General features: G+C 40.7%; 1 protein-coding gene across 1 annotated transcript in view; it reads right to left on the bottom strand.

Annotated features, from left to right (window-relative positions):
* The window catches only part of sdad1 (SDA1 domain containing 1), an 86,988-nt gene that overhangs the window by 36,903 nt on the left and 30,156 nt on the right, over nucleotides 1-19,929 (bottom strand). The window contains exons 5-13 of the mRNA XM_068031186.1: nucleotides 18,211-18,263; nucleotides 17,240-17,297; nucleotides 12,838-12,912; nucleotides 10,550-10,651; nucleotides 9,621-9,690; nucleotides 6,298-6,401; nucleotides 2,682-2,739; nucleotides 2,540-2,598; nucleotides 201-277 (exon numbers count right to left, since the gene is read on the bottom strand). Coding sequence (XP_067887287.1) covers nucleotides 201-277; nucleotides 2,540-2,598; nucleotides 2,682-2,739; nucleotides 6,298-6,401; nucleotides 9,621-9,690; nucleotides 10,550-10,651; nucleotides 12,838-12,912; nucleotides 17,240-17,297; nucleotides 18,211-18,263 — 656 coding nt within the window. The remainder of the gene's footprint in view (nucleotides 1-200; nucleotides 278-2,539; nucleotides 2,599-2,681; nucleotides 2,740-6,297; nucleotides 6,402-9,620; nucleotides 9,691-10,549; nucleotides 10,652-12,837; nucleotides 12,913-17,239; nucleotides 17,298-18,210; nucleotides 18,264-19,929) is intronic.

The raw sequence follows: 19,929 nt of genomic DNA on the forward strand, positions 1-19,929 counted from the left end.
GAATTTGGGACATTTTGATCTGTACAACAGTATCACAGCAGGCAATGCATTTACCCACTAAGCCATTGGAAGCTTCTTTAAAAATAGAACATACAATTACTTTAACATATACTAACTCTTTAGCAAAATGGAGTTCATTGCATTAAGTATATATACATATCTGAAGAAAGGACTAACAAATTACTGTTTGTTATACATACCCAACTGTCATAACTTCACCAGAATTTCGATCTGTGACAAAGTTGTTTGCTATAGTCATTACCATTGTATGGATAATCTAAAAAATCAAACAATACATTTTAATCATATTAGTTCTCACAATACTTGTTGATTTGGTGACATATGTCCTCCAGTAAGAGTGATATACATGCTCCAACTAATGGACACCATTGTCAAGGACAAAATTAATTTTAACTAGGAAAAGTATGGGTTAAGAAGGGACAGTCAGCATAAATTTGTTAAAGACAAATCATGTCTAACTAACCCATTAGAATGCTTTGATAAAATGAACAGAGAAGGTTGAAGAAGATAGTGCAGAAAATGGTGCATACAGACTTTGAAAAGGCAATTGATAAAATGCCCCTTCAAAGACTTATTAGCAAAATATAAGCACGTGGTATTAAAGGGATGGTGGCAACTTGGATACATAGTTGGCTAAGGGATAGGAGCTAGAGAAGAATGGTGAATGAATGATTTTCTAAGTGAGAAAAGTATGCAGAGGACCCCTTAAGGGCTGGTATTAGGATCATTACTTTTCTTGTTATATATGGAAGACCTGGACTTGAGTACTGGGAGTACAATTTTGAACTTTGTGGATAATACAAAACATGGCAACATTGTAAATAGGTCAGTAGCAGACTTTAGGACATGGACAGACTGACATAAAGGGCAGACACATGGCAATTACAATGTAATATGGTATGAGGTGATGCACTTTGGGAGAATCAACATGGAGGGGCAGGATAATCTAAATGGTACGATTTTAAGTAGGGAAAAGAGCAGAGGGACTGGTGTGGGGAGCGGGGGACAGAGAGGGTGTCATATTCAGAAATCTTTGAAGGTGTTAGGGGAAGTTGATAAAGTGGCTAAGTAAGTGTATGGGATGCTTGGCTTTGCAAATAAGGGTATTGAATAAAAAGAAAACTTGCTAAACTTTTAAAAATCATTGGTTAGGCCTTAGCTGGGTATTGTGTACATGCTTGAAGAAGGACATCAAGGTCTTAGAGAGGGTACAGAAGAGGTTTACCAGAATGATACCAGGAATGAGGGACTTCAGTTATATGGAAAGATTGGAGAAGCTAAGATTGTTCTCCTTAAAGCACAGAACATTAAGGGAAGACCTAACAGAGGTATTCAAAATTATGAGGTATTTTGATAAAGTAGGAAGAAACTGTTTTCTCCAGTTAGTGGATTGGTAATCAGAAGTCATAGATTTTTTTAAATTGGCAAAAGCACAAGAGAAAGGAGGAGAAATTTCTTCACACAGAGGGGGAAAATATTGATTCATGTAGGGGAAACTTCGTCTGATTCCACTGCCCTTTCAAGTAGTACGTTTTAGATGTCAACAACCCTCTGGGGGGAAAATTCATTTGTGTAGTGCCGCTTCAAGCAGCATTGCAGAGACTTACCTCAATTCCCCAGAGGCAGTCAGCAGTCCGGGTCGCTACGTGCACGGTGTACACCATTGCTATCTTTGACGCACAGGTAGCAGCCCACGACCTTGTTTGCCTCCTGGGGAATCAGCGTAGTCTGTGTGACATCGCTTCAAGTGGCACTACGCAAAGTTTTCCTTAGACGGTTGATATGATCTGGAAAGGGCAATGGAATCAGGTTCTCTGAGAAGTTTCAAAAGGAAATTGGGTACGTACTTGAAGAGGGGTAAGGGCAAAAAACTGGTGTTTGGGATTAAAATGGATAGCTTTTTCAAAGAGCAGGCAAAGGCACAATGGGCTGAATGGCCTCCTCCTGTGTTCTAAGATTCTACTTACTCCCTCATTTTGGAACTATCCACCTAACGTGCACTCTTCCACAGTCATGTACGCTTACAGTAGTACAGATGACTTAACTGAGTGAATGCATCTCTAATGTCTAGAAATAAACCAGCAGATGTCTGGTAATTTACTAGCATACCAGTTGATCACTATCCAGTTTAGCTGCAGCAACTGAAACTTCTAATAAACAAATGGATAGAACTGATAGCTTTAGCTTTTCAGCAGAGCCTCAGCATCTCCAAATAGCTGATGGAATACCATCCTGCATTGGACATCCACTTCTAATTAAGTATGCTGCTAAATAAATTGAGCAGTGACTGCACAGGTTATATTATCTGAGAAATTCTGTCCCCATTAGTCCAAGTTTCTGGCAACACAACCCATGGATAAGACACAAATCTTTGTAGATAAAGGTTTGTACCAAACTTCGTAATAGATATAAACATTCAAAATGTAATGGTTTTAGATTATGAGGTAAAAACTGAACACAACAGTAAATGCTTTCTGAAAATCTAAATAGGAAACATTTTAGATAATTGGATCATTACCTCTGGTGGAATGAGTTGATGAGCGGCCTGTGCCGCATAGAGAAGAATCTTGGTCACATCTAAAAACAGGATATAGAAGAATCACATGTAAATACATTAAAATGGCACTGCTACAAATAGATAATATTGAAGACAGACTCACCTCTTTGATGTGGCTGAAGGAAACGTTGTATGAATGGGTAGAAGTTAAAGAGGAATAACTGTTAAGGAAAATGAAAAACAAGTGAAGCAACAGTGTACAGGCCATTCTTTCCTGACTGCACAGACAAAAAGCTTCTTTCACATACAGTGGAAAAAAAAGTCAATAAGTATTTCATCTTGCGAAGCAGCTATAAATGTCACCAGCCCATGGCAATGTCTCGACAATCTGGTCTCTAAGCTAGATAGATTACAAAATGATCAATACAATATAGTGTGCATTCAAAAAATACTCTCTGGGGGAAAAAAGTACACAAGCTCACCAGAAATGAAGATCTATAATAAACAGGCTGCTGTCCCAGAGTCTTATCAAGATCAAATACAGACAAGTTAACCACAAAATTCAGAAAAGCACTAGTGAGTATCTGGAGCAGGGTTTGCAGTTTAATTGAAAATTGTGTTCATGAATCAACATGTTGATCAGAGAGAGAGTTTAGTGGTCCATGCCAGGAGCTATTTTCTTTTTGTTTAATCAGTAATCTGGCTATTTATAGTAAATTTATTTTGAGGATGTTGACACAATAGATTTAAGCAGTAATCTGAGGAATTTCAGTTTTCCAATGGCTCAGTTTTCATGTGGTTTTCAGCCTTAAAGATCAGTAAGGGCCTGATTCAATCTCTGGTCTGTGCAAAGTTGGCTAATCTCAGCCAGGGTGGGGACACTACAACTGCTCTGTGGGGTAGAGATGGTGGGGGATGTGGGGTGTAGTGGTGGTGAGGAAATCAATGAGCCAGTTGCCACTCCTCATTGTTACTCAGTGGCTTGTACTGGAAAGTACTTGCATGGACTCTGGATGATGCTTCTCACAATTGAATGTCTTTCAATATTCACATCTAAGCTCCTTGGTCAAGATTACTGAAGGATTTCTGGAACATAAAGTAATGGTCAAGTCATCTTTTTGGTATACCTGAGTGAATTTATATCAAATCACACAGTGCCACATGTTGATGAACCATGTGCTTTCAAGAGAAGGCAGTAGAAATCAGGAGAGAAATAAACAAATTCCAATGCAATTATCAAGATTCTCCGTTACGAGTTTAGCATGGAAAGAAAAAAAACTGTGTAATGACTTAATGATTTGGATTTCAGAAACCTGGCAGCTCCTCTGCATCAAATCTCATGAACTATCATAAAATATCTTAGATGACCAACTCTGAAGATATCAACGTGTTATTTAGATGCTATAATGGGAACAATGGCAATGTTATGGCACAATGAGGTTTGATGTAAAATCAATTATATATATTAAAAAGATTGCTTGACCATTACTGCACCACAATTCATTTTTATCTGCTGCATCATGCAGTACAACTTAAAATATTAATTTATGTGGGAAGCAAATATGAATGGGTTGACAAGATGTTTGCCATCGAAGTTAAATCTTCTTTATGCCTTACAAACAGGATCTTTGCATGCGAAGGGAGACCAAACTAACTCTCACCCAAATTAAGTACAAAAAGAATATGCATTTATCTAGCACCTTTCATGACCATAGGACATCCCAAAGTGCTTCACAAACAATAAAATATGTTTGAAGTGTAGTTGCTATTGTAATGTATAAATGTGGATGAACTATATATTTTTGTATACTTCACCTCTTAAATAAAAGCTGCAGCATTTTACTTTTTAGAGTGTGTCCTGTATCTCTAGCTGTATAAATGGATTACTACACCAGTTTATATAAATCCTCAGTTATAGAGCAAACCAGGTGAACTACTTTTCCAAAATCATTAAACAGCCAAGATACCTGCGATAGAAATGGGTGAGGGGTGTGGGAGGGGGTACTGATTAGCACTCTGGTGAAGGTCTGATAACAAAATCATTATTTAATCAAAAAAGCACTGCTCACAAAGAAGAACACAACTTTGTCTCCATCGTCTTTCCTTTGAACATTGTGCAGGAATTAGGAGCAGGCTAACAGGAGCATTAACTGAGCTTTTAAAAATTAAGAACTTTGAAGCAGTGAATAGGGTAAGACTATTTCTTTTGGTTTGGGATTGAGTGACAGGAGATCAACAATCTAATATCATCACAAGAGCAAGGAGAGGGGTTAAGATAAATTTATTTACACAGAGAATTGTTGAGAGTATGGACTGCTTACCACAAGGAATGCTCGAGACAGAGACCTTTGTACCTTTCAAGGAAAAGTTGAAAAAATGTTCGAGATAGTTGGAAGGAGGGAGATAGCAGGTCAAGGATTAGTTTTGGATTGCTTGAGCAAACACAGTGGGCTGAATGGTTTCTATCTTTGCTGTAAGCTTCTATGGTTCTATGTCTAAACTGAGGTAAAATGCAAGCTTCACTCGTTAAACTCAGAGAATCTGTGTTTAATAAAGACTGAAAAGAATAACGTTTAGATTCTTCAGTAGGTGTTCTTGGGGCACCCTGCCATTACAACAGGCATAGAACAGGTACAGAGCTTTGGTCTTGTGGCTTCAATGATGACTGGAAAGTGTGCATTTGTATATGGAAGACTTTGAATTCAACAAAATTTTGCCACTAGGGTTCTCAAGGCTTCTACTATTACTAAATGTTGAACTATTGATCCTTAAGCCTTATTAAAATCTCCATTCCTTTTATAAAAGCCTTTTAAATCTATGTTATGAAAGTCTTGTTGGGTGGTTAGATATTTGTGACAGTCCACTAATAAGGAGCTTGTCCCTCGCCATCTCTGTAACCTCTTCCAGCCCTACAACTCTCTGAAATAGCTGCAGTCCTCCAATTCTGACGTCGTGTACATCCCCAACTTTAATCACTTCACCGTCGGCAGCTGTGCCATCGCCTGTCTAGCACTAAGCTCTGAAATTCGCTCCCTAAACCTCTCCGCCTTTCTTTCCTCCTTTAAGATGCTCCTGTAAACCTGCCTCTCTGATGACGATTTTAGCCATCAGTGCTAATAACTCTTCAGTTAAAATTTTCCTTGATAACATTCCTGTTAAGTGTCTTGGGATGTTTTACTAACTTAAAGGTGCTTTATAAATGTAAGCAGCAGTAGTTGGTGTTGTATAATACCTTTCATATCCCCAGGATGTTACAAAGTACTTCACAATCAATTAATTACTTCTGAGTCATTGTTTTAATGTGGGGAAACATGCCACTAATTAGCACACAGCAAGGTAAATGACCAGTTAATTGGCTTTTGGTGGCATTACTTGAGGAACAGATGTTGACCCAAGACAGGAGAATTACCATGCTCTCCTTCGAATGGTACGACATCTTTTATATCCTCAATTTTATGTCTCATCCAAAAGATGGCATCTTTGACAATGGAGAACAATGAACTGCCATCCTGGATCATATGCTCAAGTCTTGGAATGTGGCTTAAACCCACACCTTCTGACTCAGAAACAAGAATAGTACCAACGAGCCATTGAAGCCTGAGAGGTCCTCTGATGACTAGTCTAGTGGTACCATATAACGATCCCCTACTGCTGTATATTTGATTATTTAACACTACTGCACCTTGATTTCCTTTGTAATCTGTATACAATTTGAACTGTACTGCCAAAGAATTATTTTAGTAAAACTTTGTTTAAAAAGGGTTAAAAAAAAAATTGACCTCATGAATTCCAATTAATCTTGACACGAGATCCATCATCATCATCTTAACTTCAAATCTTTCCTTAGAATCTTCCAACTGTTTGAAAAGTTTTTCTGCAAAACCTGTAGCAAAGTGAATCATTAAAGTTTCATCAAATGACATAGGTTAAAGTAAACTTCAACCAATAGGGAACAGATGTAGAATTGTTTCTATATCACGTAGAGCAAAGTAACTAAACAAAGTTTCCATTTCCGTGAATTCCACTCAAGAAAATGACTGCATTAACCTACAGGCTTCTCTATCTATAATGTAAATCAGCCAGAAAGAGAATTAGTTCTATCCCAGAAGTTGAAGTCTTTCTCTTTATAAGGAACAGCATTTCCAACAGTTTGAATGGACTAAAGCCATCACATGGGCAGTAGCTAATTTGTGGTATTAGCATCTAATGGATTCTCAACTTGGAACATCAAAAGATGTGAGACAAATGTCTGAGTGCTCTATCATTGACAATGACTATATCCGAAAATTAGTAGAATAGGTATTTTGGGGCAAGTTATAGCATATAGGACAGAATGATTTATATCAAAAATGGTCAAACTTATTGGCACGAATAGCCTTTCCCTATTTCTAAAACTGTTATGCTCCTATGTACATTACTGTGCATTTTAGAAAAAAAAAAGACATGATTACTGTTATTCAACTGTTAATATCTGTTATGAACACCGGACTTTGTATTGTGGTTAGTGTTTTAAAAACTACAATCTTTATTGCAGTGTAAGATGGATTCGGAGGAGACATATGACCTCACAACAAGTCTGCCTGGAGACAAGCCAGGGGTGTTGGCTACCTTGGAAACAAGGAACCCAGATCAAAGACCCCTTTGAATGCAGGGTGCAAGATTGTAACACTTAAAGGACATGGGTTCTGATCTTCCAGACTCAGATGGTAAACAGCGAGCCAGAGGCTCTAAAAATACAAATTAGAGTTGCAATTGTTAACTCCTAGAAATAAAGGAAAGCCCAGGTGGTTTTGTTATGGTCAGACTTATGGACTCTGAGGACTGTAAAAGGCAAATGACCACTGACTTTTTGTTCTGGATAAATTCAATAGGCTTTCCTCAGGCTGAAAGGAAGACTAGCAGTGGCAACCTCGAGATAGAGAGAGAGAGGGAGAGACAGACAGACAAACAGCTGCTCTCAGATCACAGATACAGTAAAATGCTACTAAGACTTGAAACTGATTTGAATGTCGAGGTGTGTGGAGGAGAAAAAACCAACTGAGTCACCAGAGATGTCCTTATTAATGGAAGACCAGTCGACTGTTCTTGGGAGGAATGAACGAAGAGGACATTTGTTTTTGAGGAAGACACTGGGAGAGCCAATCCATTGTGACTGGGAGGAGTTTGGGACTTTTAACTGCAAGGATACCTTTTTGAGAAAACACTGTGTAACATATTAACGTGGTGTGGGTTTTCGAGTGTGTTAATAAATTAATGGGAAATACCTTTCTCTGTAAGTTAGTGAATCAGCAACCTAAGTACTGTTAAGTTAACGTTAATTTTTAGTTTAGTATTGCTGAAAACAGAGACATGTTGTTGAAACTTTTGTCTTGCACTCATCAGGACAATCTGCAAGACTTCCAATGTAAGGGAAAACAACAACTTTATACTGTATGAGAAGAGAGTACTGATTGGTTGACAAGTGTACTCTGATTGGTAGAGGCGTTGCCATGGAGAGTGCACCAGTTTATGGTGACTGACAGTTAGCTGCCAAGCTTTGTTTGAAATTTAAACCAGGCAGCTTGACTCTGATTGGTCAAGGCATTGCCCTGAGGAATGAACCAGCAAATGGCTGTCACTTATTTTGTTTAGATGAAACAAGTGCAATATTTCTACATGTTCTTTCTGTCTGCAAAGAACAGGGCCCTCTGTATTCATATATGTAGCTTCCAGTATGCATAAATGCGCCACAGTGCGAGCCCTACTGACAATCTTAAATTGGTTGTCAGCATAATTCTTAGCACACTGAGGATTATTTAGCAAATGTTGTTCAATCGAGGAATCACATCTAATGTTGGACACTGTGTTTTGAGTTGTATAAGCATGGGCTGGTTAGATACAGTCTGTACCTTGCCCGTTCGGAACAGCGGAAGAGACATGTTGTTTGATACGATCTGCCAGTCTTTGTGACGTACGACCTATATAAAATTTCAGCAACAGGTGAAACTAGCTGTTTCACGCTGCCATCAAGCCAAAAAGATGTCCTATCACACAAATGAGTAATGTGATATGAATTTCAATGCTAGTGTGATGCTAGGTATATAGGCTGTACATTCGAAAGACTGGCGGATCATATCAACCAACATGTCCCTTCCACTGTTCGCAATGGGGAAAGGTACAGGCCATACCCAACCAGCCGTGCTTGCACAACTCAAAACAGTGTCCAACATTAGATGTGATTCCTCGACTGGACAACATATGCTAAATAATCCTCAGTGTGCTAAGAATTACGCTAAGACTGTCAGTAGGGCTTGCAGTGTGGTGCATTTGCGTGTACTGGAAGCTACATATATTAATACACAGGCCCTGTTCTTTGCAGACAGAAAGAGCATGTACAAACATTGCGCTTGTTTCAGCTGAACAAAATAAGTGACAGCCATTCGCTGGTTCATTCCTCAGGGCAACACCTTGACCACAGTCAAGCTGCCTGGTTTAAATTTCAAACAAAGCTTGGCAGTTAACTGTCAGTCACGTAAACTGGTGCATTCTCCATGGCAACGCCTCTACCAATCAGGATTCACTTGCCAACCAACCAATCAGCACTCTCTTCTCATACAATATTAAGCTGTTGTTTTCCCTTACATTGGTATTCTTTCAGATTGTCCTGATGAATGCAAGACGAAAAGCTTCGACAACATGTTTCTATTTTCAGCAATACTCAAGTTCTGTAGTACCAAACGACTATTTTTAGTTTAGTTATTATAGTAAAAGTCTTAAAACGTGAAATACGAACACATGAATTAGGAGCAGGAGGAGGCCATTCGACCCTGCTCCGCCATTTGATGAGATTATGGCTGATCTGAATGTGGCCTCAACTCCACTTTCCCGTCTGCCCCCCATAACACTTGACTCTCTTGTCCATCAAGATTACATGATTATAATGCTGATTACTGAGAGCATGCTACGAGATGACAATTACTGGCCATTTCGACTGCATCATAATGAGAAAGTCCATTGTTTCAAAAGCGATAAGGAGAGAAACAGCAAGACAGAATCTTAATTGGGAATTGGTTGACCTCTTCATAACTGTTGACATTAAACCGAAGACAAGCTAATTTCTTACCTTGTGGATCATGAATCAGATGAATAGCTGAAAAATTAAATACTTCTGCCTTTTTCTTCTTCCTATGTTTCTGCATAAAAGGCATAAACATGCAGAGTAAATCATTATGGCTAGAATCAGGAAACCTAATTAATCAGTTATTAACAAGCCTAAAATCAAGACAGTGAGCCTTTAGAAAGGAATCCAGACACAAAGATAAAAGGCATTTTGGATGCTTATTGCTCTTTAGCAGGTGTAATTAACATATAGTTGAATTAGAAAGTTTACACATTTTCCTTTTGTTTTGATTTAGAAGCTCTTTGTGCTTCTGAAGGTGAGAGATTCAAGTCTTGGAAAATCTGACACTTTCCCATTGGGTGGCCTGTGACAGTATTAAGCAGTCAATTCTCTCTTAACAAGGTACATTATCCCCAACCTCAGAAGAGTATTGCAGTACTGTGACATTGTCTGTTCCCCACAACTTTGGCATATTTCAATGTGGCTGCTAATTTAGTGTTAACTGGCACTGAATTATGGACAATTTTATACTAAAAAGCTATTAAGAATTGGGTTGAGACTGACGAAACTCATTTCATGTAAGTCTCCCTTAAAGCCAGCAAACATGTGCAGTCTGGATCTAAACCCAGTTTCCAGAGGTGAAAGCCAGTGTCTAGCTCATGACTCATTGTGTTTAAGTCAATGCATTTTGCGTTGCAAAAGAAAACTTACAAGTGGCAGACGTGAGAGGACTAGGTTGTGAGACAAACTGCTAATTTCATCCAGAATACCCCTAGTATTGCTAGTGTGGGACATCTCACACTGGCTAAACAAATTATGTGTCTCCTCCTCCTTTATATAATCCATCTAACTTTAACTGCTTGCGTTACTAATCTCCATATTGCCCATTAGTCAGCAACAAAAGGACTTCAATGCTGAAATAAATTGCTTACTTTTAGGACTTTCAGAGCTTTTTCTAGTTTCTTTTTGTATTTTGTAGATTTCTTTGCAGTTGCATATCTCATGGTTATATCTCGTGTCGTTGGTCCTTCATCCTTAAAAGAAATCATCCACAAGATTGTTAAATAGATAGCCCTTGTCTTTTACATAATATGCTATATATTAAAATTTGTGTAATTCTAATAGCTTGTTTGGCCCAACCAATCCATGCTGGTGATTATCCTCCAGATGAACAGTAGTCCTAATCCCATGCACCTGCCTTGTTTCCTTTCCCTCAACCACCTATCTAACCTGTTTCTAAATGCTGGTGTGATCTCAGCTTTTATTACCAACTCTGGTAACGCCTCATTCTCCTCATTGTAAAATTATGTTTCCCCTGCTCCCTGCCTATGTCTCTTACATTTAATATATTTATCGGCCCTTGTTCTAGACCTCTCTATCACTGGAATCAGTTTGTCCCATTAGGCCAATCATTATTTAAATACCTCTATCAAATTACCGCTTCGTCTCTGATGAAAAGTCATCGACTGGAAGCGTTAAGATGCTGCATGACCTGCTGAGTATTTCCAGCACTTTCTGTTTTGATTTCAGATTTCCAGCATCTGCAGTATTTTTCTCTATCACCCGTTCAGCTCCTTTGCTCTCAGGCAAACACACCCAGTTTTTCAAATCTTTCCTCATATTCTTACTTGCTCATACCAGGCAGCATTTCAGTGAATCTATGCGGTATCCTTTATAGCTTCAACATTTCTCTTACAGTGTGGAGTTCAAAACTCCACACAGTACTCTAACCATGTCTTACTAAAATATTGGGCTGAAATTTGTACTCTCGCCGCCGAAGTCGGCGGTGGGCGAAAACAATGGCGGCCCGCCCACACGGGCTGCAAGTCATGGAGCTGCCACGATATTTAACGCAGCAGCTAATTTAAATAGAGGGGGCAGACTGCACCCCCACCCACCCCGAAGACATGGAAGGGACTGTGCGCAGGCAGCTGATGCCATTTTTAAAGAGCTGCGAGCCCTACCATTCAATTTAGATATTTAAAAGAGCATTGAATAAAAAACATTAAATACATTTATTCTGTCCTTCTCCCTCCCCAATAACAATTAATTACTTGCGCTCTCCCCCCCGCAAAACACTTAGCTTGTCCACCTGGCCTTCCCCCTCTCCCACCAAAAGAACAGAAACTTTAAACTATAACCCTTCCACCATCCCCTACACCAATGATATCACTTTGACCCCGCTTGCCACCTCCCACACTGAGAAACTTACCTCCTTCCCACTCCCCACCAGCGTTACGCCTCGGTTTCCCGGACGGGGATCCGAAGACATGGGAGCGCCGGCACCGGCGCGACTATCGCACCGGTATAGATGGCGGAGCAGAAGGGTTATTAATTCATTAATTTTAATTAATTAAATATTTAAATGGTAATCCCATCACCGTACGGTGGGGGCCACCTTGAGACCTCGCCACCACTAGCTATATCGGGCCAGGCCCTCACAGAGTCGGGGTGCGTGGCGGCCCTCTCCTGGAGGCAATTTCCGGCCCTCCCCCACGCAACGACCCCCGACATCGGGGGGGGGGGGGTCTGTAAAATTAAGCCCATTATATAGATTCATCATTATTTTACAACTTGTATTTTTTATACCTTTTGCCATAAAACCAATATATACCAGTACTATTTTTAGTAATATATACCAACACTATTTTTTGGTGTTACTTTTAATGCCTTATAACCTGAACCTCCAAAATCCTCTGCTCTACCAGATCATTTTCCTTTGGTCCTCAGAATTATTTACTGTGCCTCCTATTTTCGTACTGTCTGCACATTAAGACAGTGGTTTTCAAACCTTTCCGTCCGTAGACTGCTTAGGTGGGTTAAAAGACCCCATGGACTACCTACCGGTCCTACCCCACCCACTTTCACTCACCACCGCAAAAAAAACCTCTTCAGAATTAATGCAAACTTACTGCTTTTTTGCTACTAAATGTAATAAATTTATGTACATTTAAAAAAAAATATAAGTAAATTATTAATTCATGCCAGAAACAAAAGTACAGACATTTTCATATTATAAACATTAATATTACAAGAGAACACCACCAGTGGACTGTGGCCACACTTTGAGACCACCACTCTCTCTCTAGTCCTATATCCAAATCACTGACGTACATACTGAGCAAAAGTAGTTCCAGAATTGAACCCTAGCCACTTCCAATCTTTCTAAAAAAACTGTCCTTAACTCCTTCTGTTTCAGGAATCAAATTTTCAGACTTACCTCAGATTCCAAATCACTATCATTTTTCTCATCTTCATCTTTACCCAGAAAGAATTTCAGAGCACCAACCAAAATCTGAAAGTTGAACAAAAGTCTTTCTGCTTTACAAAGCTAAGGTGGCAACATGAAATATAAAATTCTGAAGTCTATAATTTGAATACATTGTACAGCAGTTTGTTTTCATAAAAGACAATCGCCACTCAAAAGACCAGAACAATGGCACTTGAGATTGGAACATGGGCACACGAGATGATCAAGTTCTAAAATGTGAAGTATAAATGAATAAATCAGTGGAGCTAAAGGGATCCAGCTAGAAATAGAATCAAAGACAAAGGGCTGGATTTTATAGCCCCCCACCACCCCCCACAAGACCGGGGTCAGAGGCGGAAGGGCCCATAGATTTGTGACGGGTGGCGGAGGGCCCGTCATCAAGCAATTTTGCCGGGTCAGGATAGGCCTTCCTGCCCAGAGGCCAATTGAGGCCCTTCAGTGGACGATTAACAACCAATTAAAGGCTCCCTGCTGTCACTGGGATCTATTCAGCAACAGGGGATGCCTCTGCCATGTGGGAGGGTGCCTTGTAAAACGAGACGCCCTCCCTTTGGGTTGTGTTGGGGGGGGGGGGGGGGGTTTCCCTCCTGTGTGGGCAGTCTGTAGCCCATGGAGCCCTCTCCCTCTGGACTTCACACCCACCCACCCCTTGCCGGGCCTTCCAGACTGGTCCCGGCGACCCTGCCTCACTTACCTGAGGTCCGGGGTTCCAGCACTGGGCCTGGATCCAAGGCCTCTGCAGAACTGGCAGTGGCCACCGCTGCCGATACTGCTGGCTGCCGGCCCTCTTGGCCAGCAGCTCTTTGAGGTGGTTTGAGGTGGGACCCCCGTCTTCAAAGGGATGGAGATCCCGACACTGGAAACTTTGCCTCCAGAACGAAGAGGATCTCGCCAGGGATGGGTACAGGGGCGAAAAGCCGAGGGTGGAATTCCCCCCCCCCCCCCCACTAGCCTCTTCGGCCTGGTGCCAGGAGCCCTGCTGCCTCCACAGGGTCCTGGCCAAGATACGGAGAAAATAAACAGAAAGAAGATTCCCTAGATCAGGATCAAGATTGATCAAAAGAATCAAGAAACATAAAAGAACTACGAAGCTGCAACACAGATCCACACAGTTAAACTGGGAAGGAAAAGCCTGAGCTGAGCAGCAAAAACAAAAGAATTTAATATAACCTGAAAGAAAGGCTTCCAAACAATTGACAGTCATTGGGATAGTAGCTGACACTACAAATAACATAACATATTTGAGACATACTGATAATTTGTGCCGGTAGTAATTGAGTGTGTTGCTGCATTAAAACTTACATTGAGCATTCTGTAGTGGTTGCATATAATGGTGATTATATACGTTTATAAAATTATTTAAATTATGGGATTACAATAAATGTGAGTGTTCTATAAACAACTTTGATGTTTCATAAAGAATGTTAGAATCAAGTGCACACATTTGTCAGATCCAGGAAAGATACTATTATATATTAACATTTTTACATATGTTGCACACTTTCTACCACAACCTTTCTTCCTATTGTCAAGATTGTTTGAGTGATACTTTGGGGTAATTTTTAACCCTCAAAAGCGAGCAGGTTGGGGTTGGGTGAGATGTAAAAATTTTCAAAATCTCAAATCTGATCCCGACCCACCGAATTGCGGGTTTAATGGAGGCAGGACAGTGGGCAGGTAGACAAACTGCTCCAGGAGGCGGCTCAGCTGGCAGCCTCCTATTTAACATATTTTAAATAAGAAGACAGACAGACTTGCATTTATATATGCCTGTCATGACCTCAGGACACCCCCAAAATGCTTTACAGCCAATGAAGCACTTTTGAAGTGTAGTCACTATTGTAATATAGGAACCGCAGCAGCCAATTTACACTCAACAAGATCCCACAAGCAGCAATGTGATAATCACCAGATAGTCTGTTTTGTACTGATGTTGATTTTTAGGTAGCACTCTCACCTTTGAGTCAGAAGGTCATGGGCTCAAGTCCCACTCTAAGACTTGAGCACAAAGATCTAGGCTGACATTGCACTGCAGTACTGAGGAAGTTCTGCACTGACTGAGGTGCTGTCTTTCGCCTGCAACCTTAAACCGAGACCCTGTTTGCCCTCTCAGTTCACTGTAAAAGATCCCATGGCACTAATTCAAAGAGAAGCAAGGGAGTTATCCCTGCTGGTCCTGGCCCAATATGTATCCCTAAAGCAGTGCTACAAAAAGCTTTTCCCTGAAGCTGCCATTGCCTGCCTGGGGCTGCTGGGTTTACCGAGGCCCCAGAAACCCAGCCAACCAGGGTTACACGCGTGTCAATTGTGGCTCCTGTACTAGAAGTAGCAGGAGTGCTTCTACCCAGCAACCATCACTCAGTACCATCCCCCCGCTTCCCTGGCATCACAACCCCCTTGGCAACAGCCCTCTGGATTGGAGATTGGACCCTATCCCTTACTCCCACCCACCCCGCACCCCCCCCCCCCCCAAACAGATCGGGGATCAGACCATACCCCCAAAACACCACTTGCAGCTGCAGGCTCCTTACCCGCAGCCTGCTCCCCAGCTGACTAACAGCCAAGCTGTCAATCAGGCTGACTTCCGGGCGGGGATCCTGTTTCAAAAAAAAGGCACACGCTATGGACTTAAAACTCCACATGTGTGGGGAAATCCAGACTTCCTGGTTCACCTGTCCAAAACTCTGCCCCACATTTCCCCTCCCTATCTCGGAAAGCCGGATCCTGTCAACTATAAGGGGCCTTTGTGTCAGCACCTATATTGATGATTATATATTGGAAAAGCTTCATGAAGACCATCTGTCACACTGTTATTACACCCTAGATGGCGTTGTTGCAATCCACCTCAGGGCTCAAAATCTATTCACAGCCAATTTACCAACATTAGAAATTATCACAAGAAAAAATTGAAATAACCATCCATATTTTCAAAAAGTTTCCTCCTTGCTGTTTATTCAGCTCGATCGGTGAAAATTTTCTGGGACTAGCTGTCCCAAGTGCAAAAAAATATTTTCATGGCTCTGGTGTCTGGCCTGCCCCCACTCCAGATAACCAAAAATATTACTTACCTGATCATATTCCCAAGAATAAATAAACTTACTTACCTGGTCCAGCTACCAGCCCAGCCCCATTCCTCAGAACAATTCAGAAATGTTAATTGTAGCTTCCCGCTAGTAATAATAAATAAACTAGCTCTACTGTTTAGTCCCCCGGCCGTCTGCAAGTCTTCCAGCCCAGACCCTTTCCTCAGACCACATTCTCCAAACAGCCCTACTTCTGAATGAAATAAAAATTAATTCAAAAATATTTCCCAGTCATAGCTGCAATGTAAATTAATTTTAAAAATACATGCTGCCTCACTCCTGGCTGATTTGCAAAGCTAACAGCCTGGATTTTGCATTAGTAATGACAGCAAAACTGTCAGCATTCACTGTTATTAGTCCTCTGATATGGACAGCAACTTCTGCAATCCGCATACATATAGTTAAACGTAGAATCCAGAAGGTGCCATCAGTGATTCTACATTTCACCATAGGGTGTGCTGTTGAAGTCCTCGCAGACTTCAATCAATTAGAAATCACTGAACTGAAGGGAATTTTCCGTTTTATGCCTTTGGTCTAGCTGAAAAAAACCTTGAAAAAGCCACATCTTGTTGAATGAGGTGTAACTGGCATTTTAACAGCGTACTAAGTCCATAATTGCATCTGAAAAGCCTCACTGGCCCTGAAAAACTAACTTTATATTTGTGGAATGTCAAATTTCTCCATTACGATAAAAAAAAATCCTTTTTTTTTAAAGTTTATGATATTTCAGCTTCTACCATAATCCCCTGTATATGTCCCAATCATTTATTTTGCTCTTTATAAAATTTAGTGCTTTTAACCACCTGGTTTGCTATCTGTGAGAACACTTCAACATGATTGGCTGCCTACCCTGCTTGGTGACATCACTACAGCTGGAGGCCTGGAGATCCCCTCAACTTAGCGCCAGATTCAAACTAACGTCAGCAAAGGGAAATCCACGCCACAGAGATTGCTTGGTCTTTGTGGACAGGTCTCTTGGAGCTCAGCGGCAAGCACCGTTGCTTCACTGCTGATTGCAAAATCTAGACAAATTTCCTCTTCTCCCACTACTGCATAATAATTTAACAATGTTCCTTAAAAAATTCTGGGAACCACATTGCACTTATTCCTTTCCCTTAAATGACAACCTCTTCTATTTAATTGTTGATAATTTTAGAGAAAGTCCATTGTAGTAAATGGCTGCTGCTTCTATTTAAGTGATAAATTTCAAGGGTATGGCTCAATTCTTCTGAATTCCTGGCAGTTCATGGTTGTCAATTCCTTCTTACCTTGGTCACTTTTGAGAAGCAAGCTGTTGTAATGACATTCACAGTTTTTGCATCATTCCTGTAAATAAATCATATCTTTGCTTCAGTGGGATTCAGCTTAATGATTCTTCTCATTCGAGACATTTTATTTGACATTCTACAGGCATGGATTCATGAGCAGTGGCAACCTTCCAGTATTCATCAATGAGCCCATTCCTCATATTTGATCCTAGACAGTGAGTATCAGCAGGTTATTCAAACATGGGAAATTAAGACACCTGAGCCTGTTCTTATTATCACCAAATATCCACCCATGTCCAATTTCCAGGAAAGTGCACAGGAGCAGAACCCTGACCTTTCTACTCTTTCGATAGAGGGACAACTGAAGCAACTGTAGCATCCTCAATGGTCTGGATGAGATTAACTACTTCAAAGTAGAACAGAGGTGAAACCCTGGAGTCTAGACATTAAAACACACTATCGGTGCTCTCCCTGCCTTGGCTCTCGCCAGCCAATGCAAGCGTTCTCTAGGCTTAGGCAAATTGTATGTGTTTTGCCCAGCTTAAGGCAAATGTCAGGTCAATGTGCTTTGTTGAATGATAATTTTCTTAATCCACTGACTGAAGATCTGAATTTATATTTTTTAAAGAAATTTAAAAAGGAACAAATAAAAGATGACTTTGCTAGCAGCCTTAAGATGGCCACCTAATTTGCAACAACATCCTACACGACAAGGCTTGTGAGCAGGGAGACGAAATGTTTGCTCATCCCCAGCAAGAACCAAGACCCCAGGAAGTTTAAGGAACTGCTTGTTCTTTTTTTAGCAAGAAGGGGTACCCAGATAACTACTATGCTCAAATCACTGAGTGACTGTCATCTGACAAGCCCCTCCCTCTGTGCTTTTAGCTTGTGTTTCTCTGCAGCAGCAAGGAGAAGAATCTGGACTCTGACAGGAGCAGACCCAAGTGGGGTCCCTCTCTCTCTCTCCATACCTGCTTGCAACTACAAACCCTGTCCGTTGACTGACCACCTTTGCATACTCCAGCTACAATCAGAAACCCCGTTGGAGGAAATCATCAGCATCGCTGTCTTAAAGAGACCCACCGAATCAGTCATCTACCTCCTCAAACTAAAAGCCTCAGGACCACCGAATTCAGCTAGAAACCAGCCGAATCACTGAACTCCATAGACTGTATACCCTTTTTTTTTCTATGGACTCTAACTCAACCAATCTAAACCTTCCCCACTCTGTAAGCATTTTGTGTGTGCGTACATGTGAAAGTTGGTGCATAGTTTAATTAGTTAGGTTTAAGTATAATAAAGTTAACCTCTTTCTTTGTTAAACTTAAGAAAACCTGTCCATTTGGTTCTTGTTATGATCATAGCAAGTAAATAATCAAACACCTACTGAATTGGCCAGTACATCCACTTTAAGGGAAAAGAGAGAAGCCCTTCGACCCCTCCACACCTGACCATACAGAAACAAAATCTCTATTTATGTGAACTTAATTGGTGGTTTACAGACTATTAAATAGAGTGATGAGAGTTGACATCTGGTTGACAAAAAGAAATAGATCAGTACATCTGCTCACTAAGGAACAGGGGTTGAAACTTCAGATGCAAAACAGTGTAAACCTAAATCTGATAAAGACAGTGGAGTAATTTTGAGACCTCATTGTTGGTGGGAAGCTTCAGAAACTTGGCCAACATTGCCCATAATTCCCCCACTGCTACAGTGAAACAATCAATATATCGTAGAAAATTAATGCTACAAATTAATGTTGACAAACATGCCTTCTGTAGACCATGTAAACTAAAAACGTGAGCAACATTGACAAGATGCTTCTCTTGTAAAAGCATTGATGAAAACTGACAGAGTCAAACATCATGAGAAATAAACACACAGAGATGCATCTGGATGAGTCATACAGCTCTCCAATATGACAATTATTGAAGAATGCAAATTATAAATTTGGGTCAAAGATTTTTTGAATTCCTTAAACTGCATTACTTGAGCCTATTAGGTTTCTGTATCTTTGATAAGCAATGAACAGCATGTTTTAATTTATATATGTTGGAGTTGAACTCTCCTCTGTAATCGTCTCTCATTTCTTTATAGTTTAGAACCATAGAAATCACAGAAATTTACACATAAAGAAGCCATTTGGCCCGCCATGTCTGTGCCAAACGAAGAAGATCTATCCAGCGGATTTCCAGCTCTAGGTCTGTAGGCCCTGTAGGTTATGACACTTCAAGTACATATTCAAATACCTTTAAATTTAACGAGTTTTTCTCCTCCCTTGGGGCAGCACAGTGGCGCAGTGGTTAGCACAACAGCCTCACAGCTCAATCAACCTGGGTTCAATTCTGGTACTGCCTGCGCAGAGTTGGCAAGTTCTCCCTGTGATTGCATGGGTTTCCTCCGGGTGCTCTGGTTTCCTCCCACATGCCAAAGACTTGCGGGTTGATAGGTAAACTGGCCATTGCAAAAAAAAAAAAAATTGCCCCTAGTGTAGGTAGGTGGTAGGAGAATTGAGGGAAGGTGGGGATGCGAGGGGGAAAAAAATGGATTAATGCAGGATTAGTATAAAATGGGTGGTTGATGGTTGGTGCGGACTCGTTGGGCAGAAGGGCCTGTTTTCGATGCTGTATCTCCCTATGACTCTCTCTATCACCCTTTCAGGCACTATTTCCTCAGAGCTAAAATTCTA

The sequence above is a fragment of the Heterodontus francisci genome, chromosome 1 (assembly GCF_036365525.1).
Source record: "Heterodontus francisci isolate sHetFra1 chromosome 1, sHetFra1.hap1, whole genome shotgun sequence".
In the NCBI taxonomy this organism is placed as follows: domain Eukaryota; kingdom Metazoa; phylum Chordata; class Chondrichthyes; order Heterodontiformes; family Heterodontidae; genus Heterodontus; species Heterodontus francisci.